Source organism: Galendromus occidentalis, unplaced genomic scaffold, assembly GCF_000255335.2.
Source record: "Galendromus occidentalis unplaced genomic scaffold, Mocc_1.1 scf7180000077531, whole genome shotgun sequence".
In the NCBI taxonomy this organism is placed as follows: Eukaryota; Metazoa; Arthropoda; class Arachnida; order Mesostigmata; family Phytoseiidae; genus Galendromus; species Galendromus occidentalis.
In genome coordinates, this window is record NW_003805519.1 from 22609 (window position 1) to 30741 (window position 8133).

General features: G+C 51.4%; 1 protein-coding gene across 1 annotated transcript in view; it reads right to left on the minus strand.

Annotated features, from left to right (window-relative positions):
- Positions 1-671: 671 nt before the first annotated feature.
- Positions 672-8133, minus strand: part of LOC100900612 (multidrug resistance-associated protein 1) — an 8665-nt gene continuing 1203 nt past the window's right edge. The window contains exons 2-23 of the mRNA XM_029112884.1: positions 7463-7656; positions 7251-7366; positions 6953-7099; positions 6564-6866; positions 5913-6112; positions 5587-5793; positions 5500-5515; positions 4959-5137; positions 4609-4809; positions 4294-4428; positions 4042-4192; positions 3743-3907; positions 3510-3659; positions 3189-3384; positions 2930-3095; positions 2652-2851; positions 2343-2571; positions 2148-2250; positions 1796-1974; positions 1549-1693; positions 927-1161; positions 672-810 (exon numbers count right to left, since the gene is read on the minus strand). Of these exons, the coding sequence (XP_028968717.1) occupies positions 672-810; positions 927-1161; positions 1549-1693; positions 1796-1974; positions 2148-2250; positions 2343-2571; positions 2652-2851; positions 2930-3095; positions 3189-3384; positions 3510-3659; positions 3743-3907; positions 4042-4192; positions 4294-4428; positions 4609-4809; positions 4959-5137; positions 5500-5515; positions 5587-5793; positions 5913-6112; positions 6564-6866; positions 6953-7099; positions 7251-7366; positions 7463-7656 (3756 nt within the window). The remainder of the gene's footprint in view (positions 811-926; positions 1162-1548; positions 1694-1795; positions 1975-2147; positions 2251-2342; positions 2572-2651; positions 2852-2929; positions 3096-3188; positions 3385-3509; positions 3660-3742; positions 3908-4041; positions 4193-4293; positions 4429-4608; positions 4810-4958; positions 5138-5499; positions 5516-5586; positions 5794-5912; positions 6113-6563; positions 6867-6952; positions 7100-7250; positions 7367-7462; positions 7657-8133) is intronic.

Genomic DNA, 8133 nt, shown 5'->3' on the forward strand with positions numbered 1-8133 from the left:
CAGGAGCAATCAAGCTGAATCGAGCCTCGCCTTTGAGCACTCGTCTTCTGGGGATCGATAACGAGGTTCACCACGTCCAGGGGAGGAGGGCCAACAAGAGGACGATAAGGGGTGGAAAAATAAAAATTCAGTTTCCTAGTGCAGAGAATCGTCCTTAAACGAAAAACCTGTAGTTCATTCGGAGCCGCTCACGGAAGACATGTGCTCGAGGGGCACTTGCGGACCCTCCCAGCTCCCAGCTGGGACTGGGAGTCCCAGTCCTCCCCGAGAAAGGTCCCACGAACCGAACGAGTGTAAGAGAGCAAGGAACATTCCTGTCGGATGATTCCTCATGCACAGAGCGGCCGCTCGACGTCCTCCTCGATTGCCAACGGGGATGGGCGATTTATTCTGTTGTCGGGCCTGTTTTTGACCGGGGATGGGATCAATGCTTTACTGCCGGAGCGTGACTCCGCATCGCGCGATGGTTCACAACAGTGTCTGCCAGAAATATCGGAGATAATATATCGACGGGGCTTAAAATTCGGACACGAGGCTTCCTCGACGCGGCGTTCCGGTCCTTCCGTGTCCTTGAACTCCTCGTCTCTGCATCGTTCGATGATGATCCCTCAACCTATTGGGAAAAATTTATGCGCAGAGCTTTTCTTCCTAAACAACTGCGAGAATCCGACTCATAAATTCGCATCGCGCTCTGAATTCTTTTTGCTTTTCGAGTCCCTGACGATCGCTGAGAATAATGAGGATGGTTCAGCGAGCAAGTTTTCCGGGGAATCGTACTCTCGGACTTCACCAGCGTCCAGCACGAGAATCCTGAATTGATGAGATGAATTTCAGCGTGGTAGAGGACACGTTTCGCACCATCATGTTTTGGTCTCCCGTTCGAGCAGAATGCGGAAATTCGTCGTTGCGGGCTAAATGACACTCACTTGTCGTAATTCATGATTGTGTTGATTCTATGTGCGATTGTCATTATCGTGCAAGAAGCGAACTCTGTCTTGATCGTCTCTTGAATGAGAGAGTCGGTCTCGACGTCAACGGCAGCTGTCGCCTCGTCCAGCACCAATATCTTACTTTTCCTCAGGAGTGCTCTTGCCAAACAAACGAGCTGACGTTGCCCGACCGAGAGATTCTCGCCGCCTTCGATAACCTCGAAGTCAAGGCCTGAAGTTGAAATAAAACCCATAAGCATGAATCGGCGATACGGGTGGACATTCTTCCCAGTACTCCTTCGAGCGTCCTGTGGGAGCCTGGGGCACAAGACAGCGATCTGAAGGAAACTGCTCGACTTTCGCGGAGAAATTCAGAAGCATCTCCGCGAGGACTCATTGTCTGCCCCAGGACCGTTCCCATTCGTTCTAGATTTCAAGGTTCTCCAAATCTGTCGATCAAGAGGTCGTATCGTAGAATCGGAGGTTCTACGCGAGTTGCGTAGAGACCGTCGAGACCGGCAAGCAAGCGAGGTGGAGATCTCAATGTCCTCGACGGATCTCAATAGGTCTCCTCGGGAGGGATTCACTCTGAATTTTCTCTTCCAAACCTTCTGCGAACCTTTCTCTTGTTGACTGAAGAATGTTTTCAGGTGAGCGTGCTCTATGGCGTGCCACAGTTCTTCGTCTTTGTGAGCTCCGAACGGGTCGAGGTTCAAGCGCAGAGCTCCGGAGAACAATACAGGATCTTGTGGAATGATCGAGAGCTGCGATAGTCAGCGAAGAGACGATCAGATATCTCAATCACAGAATCAGACCACGGAGTTCTTCCATCGAATCGGTCGAATCACGGATCGTTCACCACTTACCTTCTTCCGTAGATCATGGAGACCGATGTCCGCTATCGGGATGTCGTCGATGACTATTCTCCCTTCAGAAGCTTCAATGATCCGGAAGAGTGCAAGAGTTAATGAGCTTTTCCCCGCGCCGGTCCGTCCGCAAATACCCACTCTTGCACCGGCCTCGATCTCGAAGTTTATGCCGCGAACTTCTCCATGAAATTTGCAAGCGAATTCGCATCACGTATCGTTCGTAAATTCTATCGTATATCATGATTCGGAAAATTCCTGACAACCCCCTGGATTCTGGAAGCTCCCCTTGCCAAGGAGCTACGGAGCCTTCCTGGTCAGAGTCCGAGCTCAGGACGATTCGCAGACTCACCCACGAGAGGTATACCTTCTCTGTACCTGGCGGAATAAGTCTCGAATTGAACGGCTCCTCCCGTTGGCCAGCCTTCGAGGGACTTGTCCGTGGTCCAGTCGGCCTGAAGAGTCGCGAATACGTGAATTCGCGCCATGGATATCGTTCGAGCTCAATTGCAAAACCTCGCAGCTCCTAAATGTCATGCGAACACACCTCGCTCTCTAGAGATATGTACTCCGACAGCCTCTCCACGGAGACGATGTTGACTTCTAAATCGGCGCTTGATCTTATGAAGGCATTCAAGCTCGTCGTTGCCTGGAAAGCATACGCCAAGCACAATCCCGCAGTACCTGCGTCGATGTCTCCTCGTGACAGCACGACAAACAGAGCAGTCGCGAAACTCACGCAAGAAGCACAGAGATCCAACCGTATCCCCAACCATCTGCAGACCATTATATCGAAGGATGTTAGCCCTGCCCCCGCAACTTGTTGTTCGGACCCCGAACTCGACTTTCGACCGACCTGTTGGCTGCTATTTGAGGGTAGTAACATTGGGAGTTCAAGTTGATCTTCTCATTCGACTCGCGTATGAAGTCCTCGGTTCTACCGTAGGCCCGGATGATCGAGGACCCTTGGAGTGTTTCACCGAAATGCGAGAATATCGGTGATCTCGAGGTGGATTCCAAGCGCCTGAGCTGCCGCGATGAGCTAATGTAGAGAAGCTGTGGAGGAATCGGACCTATCGGAACTCAGGGAGAGGAGTTTCGGCCGAATCACAGAATCCAAGAAACCTTGCCAACCTGAACCAGATAATACAGAATTCCGATTGGTATCACTACGAGGATAAATGGAGGCAGATTGTATGATATGACGAATAGGATCGCAAGGAGGCCGAGGAAGTGTTGCACCAGAACTCTCATGTCTTGCGGAAGATTTGTATCCAAAACCTCGATGTCGCGCGCGAACCTGTGAAGAGTTTTTCTCTCAGATCAATCATTGCCATGGATCATCTTGGGATTAACAGTTCCCAGAACGACACCAACGAGAGCTCGGCCATACCTGTTGACGATGCGACCGATCGGTGTCGTGTCGAAGAATGACATCGGAGCCCGCAGAATGGAAATGAGAAGATTGTCGTGGAGTTTCCTCGATGCCGACAATGACGAGAGGGAGATGACGAGCACTCCGAAAAAAAGCCCGACGGCTTGACCGATTCCCAGGAATCCGAAAATCATCAGGTTAAAGGTGCCGTTCTCTGTTGCCCAGATAGAAGGAACTCATTCGATCGACTGCTCATCCGTAAGTTTGAAACCCAGAGCGGCGCAATTCGTCTGACGGTTTTTTCTGAATCCGTTCGGAGTCTTGATCATCGGGAAATACCTGTGGACTTGTCCTTCGACCACACGTTCAGCCAGAAGCTGGATCCGACTTGAAACGCTGTTGCACTGAACATGGTCAGCATGACAATCGTCGCCGGGAAGAAACCGACTTCTCGAAGGTATTCGCCGAAAACACGACGTTTGACTTTGCCTAGATATTGGAAACATTCGCGAGGTCACGCAAGCTAGGCTATCGAGACAATAGCGGAACTTACGAGTTTCATTCAGACTCACCGCTCTCGGTGTGCTCTTTCGTCACAATTTTCCCGATTCCCAGCTCCTTTCTCTGGATCCCTGACTCCTCTCCCGGAAGGGATTCCCGTCGGAACGTCTTACCTTGAGCCTTCTCTGAATCGGATGATACTTGACCGATTTGTAGAATCAGGCTCCGGAAATCACCTGGAAGTGAGACGTCTATTGAGACGTCGGACCTAACGCGCTTGGACTCGGAACATCCCTTTGCAATATGCATTGTCCTTAACGGGGAGCTCCATTATAGGGGAATCGGTTCTCGTTACACAGATTTCGTTAACCTTTGGAGCGCATGAGCTCGTCAAAACTCCCGATTCGAGATATGGAGCCGTTCTCCATTACGACTACGCGTTGCACTTCCGTGAGGTACTGTATCCCATGCGTCGCGAAGATTCTGGTTTTCATTTTCAGAATTCCCTCGTTCCCAATAATCTGGAACCATCCTCCACTGAGAAGAACTCCTCGAAGACAGCTTTCCTGCGATCATGAAGTGGGATCGAAGATATAGGGAAATCCGTCGTCACTGAACTGACCGTAGAGAATATTCGAACCCCCACGTTGGAGTCCACCGCAGATAGGGGATCGTCGAAGAGGTAGATGTCCGCATCCGCGTACACTGCGCGAGCGATACTGACCCGCTGCTTCTGCCCACCGGACAAATTGATTCCCTGCAAGACTTTGGTCACCTTTCGAGTCTCATTCATTTTGATTTCCCCTGTGCAGATTAGATCCTATCCCATTTCAGGCCTGTACCCGAGATAGACGAAGGTATCGATGGAATAAGCGCCAAATGGATGCCACCACTGTGGGACGCAGACTTTCCAGACTTCAAACGAGATCCGACTCACTTTTTCGCCAATCTCAGTTTGGTCACCGGCGGGTAGCATGCTTATGTCCTCAAGAAGTTCGCAGCGTTGCAAAATATCCCAGTATCGCTCATGATCATAAGGTTTTCCGAAGAGTACGTTCTCTCTGAGACTCGCGTTTCGCAACCAGGCTTGCTGTGGAACATACGCCACACTCCCGTGGGCTCCCACATCCCCGCTCAACTGGAAAAAAAAACCTGCAATACTCCTACATACGTATGTGCACCTTGTACAGGCAGAAATTGGAGCGAGCCGCCCTTCCTCGAGCCAGTATTGAATTATTATCGCCTCTCGCTGTATTCGTTGGTCGATGAAATAGGTGTTCAGGTTACCAGATTCATTTCGCCAAGCATAGCCGAAATCAGGGAGCTCTTCCCTTCTCCAACCCGACCGATGACAGCGAGCAGTTCCCTTCGGGTGACATCCAAGCTTATGTCCTTCAAGATTGCTTCTCTGCCTTCCCAAGAAAGAGTTGCGCTGCTCATCGACAAGGTATAGCCCGTCGAGCCGGCTGCAAACATAACACGGTCGTGAGCGCTCGCTCCGGAGTTCCCTGGGTTCCCGGAAGACGGGAAACTGGCATCTGCGAACAATCTCGGAAGCTATCACATCCTTCTCAACCAGGGCAAAGAATTCATATGATCCTCGCGAAAATAATTAGGAAAATATCGCTCCGAAATCGGCGAGCATCATCTCGATTATTCTAGCGGAGAATCGCTGGCGAAAAGTGCCCGAGATGAGTCTCTCATACAAGGAGATTCATGATGTGGGTACTCAGAGACTCACGGGAGGAGAATTCTCCTCTCTCATTCATGAATATGGGAAGAGGTGGAATCGACCAGCCTTAGAACGCCAAGATTTTCTCATCGTTGCGCTGCCTATCTGCCGACTACTTTGTAGTGGGGGCTTTGGGGAATCGCCATCTTGCTCTAGTTAATGAGGTGACTCACCATGTTTCACGAAAAGTTTGAGCTCATCAGCCGACAGGAAGTCATCGAGTCTCTTCAGTGCAACGCTAGCTTGAATGAGGCTACTGATCAAGTTCGGCAACATCGTCAAAGGTACGCGCAAATTTTGGTAGAGGGCGAGCGTGGTGAAAACAACCTCCGCTGTCAATAATTGATTCCGATTCAAGAGAATGAAGGCGGCAAATGTCACGAAGGTCACCTATTCCAAAGGGAATCACGATTTTTTTCCGATTCGATTGACGAAATTCGCAGCTCTCATCGATCTACAAAGCGGACAAGTTGGCAAGTCCCGGGAACGATGCAACATTGAGCAATTACCGCGAAGGGCGCGAAGTACCAGAGCATCGTCAGGAAGGCCCGCAGGTAGGCGATCTTCCTCAGCTTGGAGAGCTCCTGCGATCGGATGACGTGTACTACCCTCTCGAAGCCAAGCTCCCAAGCATACAGCTTGAGCACCCTCATGCCGTTGAGGATTCCGTTCATGACTTTGATTCTTCCGTCCTGGTCCTTCATTTGCGCTGCCTGCCGGGGCAACGAATTTGGTTCGGATAACAGAACAACGGTGGCGATTGCAGTCGCAGAGCTTTAGTGGAGTAGCCGATTGAAACAATGCCCCGGGAAATCAGCTCTCTCCAATGTGCGAACATGCAACGATTTGTCCCCGATTCCAGGTATTCTCTGTTTGTTGGGGGGGGGGATCGTGGCTTGTCCTTTTGTGAGAATGGGCTGATTCCGGCCTATAATCCTTCTGACTCTAAAATCGAGAGGGAGTATTTCAATCCTCCGCGGTGCACCGTGAAGCGAGAGCTGGAAATCGAGAACAGAAACATCCCGCCCCCCCCCAACCCACTCGACTTTGGACATCGGTCCATTATGGACCTGCCAACGACAAATCATGCGCGAGGCATCTGAAAAACGGTCGACCTGCAGTGTCTGTGCTACGAGTAGGTCCTTCCAAAGGCACCAGACTCACCAAGGCAGCTTTTTGTGAGGAAGCAAGGCAGACACTGAGGGGGAGCAAAATCGTCATGAATAGCACTCCGGCTCCGACCGAAACTCCCAGGTCGAGATAGATGAGGGTAGCTACGGCTAGAATCTGCAGCGGCGTCGACCAGAGCATGTGTGCTGTGTGAATTGTGTTCCGGAGAGTTTGTGCGTCATTTGACATCAGATTCACGATTTCTCCGATGGTCTTCTGCCGACGGCCCTCCGGCGAAAGCCGTAACGATTTCTCATAAACGGCAGCGATGACAACGATTCGCACATGCATCCCTGCGGAAAATCGAGAGAAGTCTTAGTTTTCCGCGCCATTTGACGAACCCTATCAGGAGCATCCCCTGACTAATGCCACTTCTCACCGAGTTCGAAAATGCGCTGGAAGAAACCGTGCGCGAAGACCGTCTGCACAACCGTTGAGAGAAGCATGACGACTGCGTAAGCGATTCCAATCCAAGTCGGTCGGTCACTGTCTATGTGCCTCATAAGCGCCTTCATCATGAGTGGACCTGATTCCGGATATATAGTGTTCATCGATACCACTAGACCAATTAACGTTAGAGAGATCTATCACGTGCTTACAGGAATGGATACAGGCGGGAATTTCGGAATCCCCCCCCCCGTTTCAGCGAGCATTGCGAAGAAGCCATTCAGACCTACCAGAATAGTTGAGGCTGTCCCCTACAACTCTGAGCAGTCCGGCGATGAGGAATGGAGCCAAGAAAGTCTTCACCAGAGCTCTCAGCGACGAACCCGTCTTACCGTCCTTTCGAATCCTGAAACGACCAAGAATACCCTGGAGCTTCAGATGTTGCCCCTGTCGTCACCGAAAATGCATGCAAACGATCTAACGAGTTTTTTTCGAATCTCACGATGGATTCTCCAACGGGAACTCTTCCTGAATGTACATCCGGAATCGCTTCATCTGGAACTCCACACTGTCTTCCTCGCTGAGGGTCCACAGGTCATCGGTTGTTACTTCGCGTTTATACCCGTTCCAAACAAACGGAGTTACCCAATGGAAGAAAAGTCTCGATATGAAAGAAGCCGAGCTCTGAGGACGTCCCTGAAGAGAAGAAATGATTCCCAGGTGGCTCAACTCCGGATTTGCTCATCGTGTATTATGCCCCGAGGCGAGCCTCCGCATTGCTCAGGTATCCCTGAATTTTATAGGAAACTAGCGCTCCCGGTCGCCGCTTCGCGGCGACTCGGTATCGCTAGACTCACTACACATGCGCTAGCTCCGAGTGCGCTGGCTCCGAGTGCGCTGGCTCCAAGTGCGCTGGCTCCAAGTGCGCTGGCTCCGAGTGCGCTGGCTTCGGGTGCGCTTGCTTTGGTCGCGCGTGCTCTTGGTGAGCGTCCCGTTTCCCTGCTTTCCCGTTTCCCTGCTTTGCCGTTTCCCTGCTTTCCCGTTTCCCCGCTTTCCCGTTTCCCCACTTTCCTGTTTCCCCGCTTTCCCGTTTCCCCACTTTCCTGTTTCCCCGCTTTCCCGTTTCCCCACTTTCCCGTTTCCCCACTTTCCCGTTTCCACACTTTCCCGTTT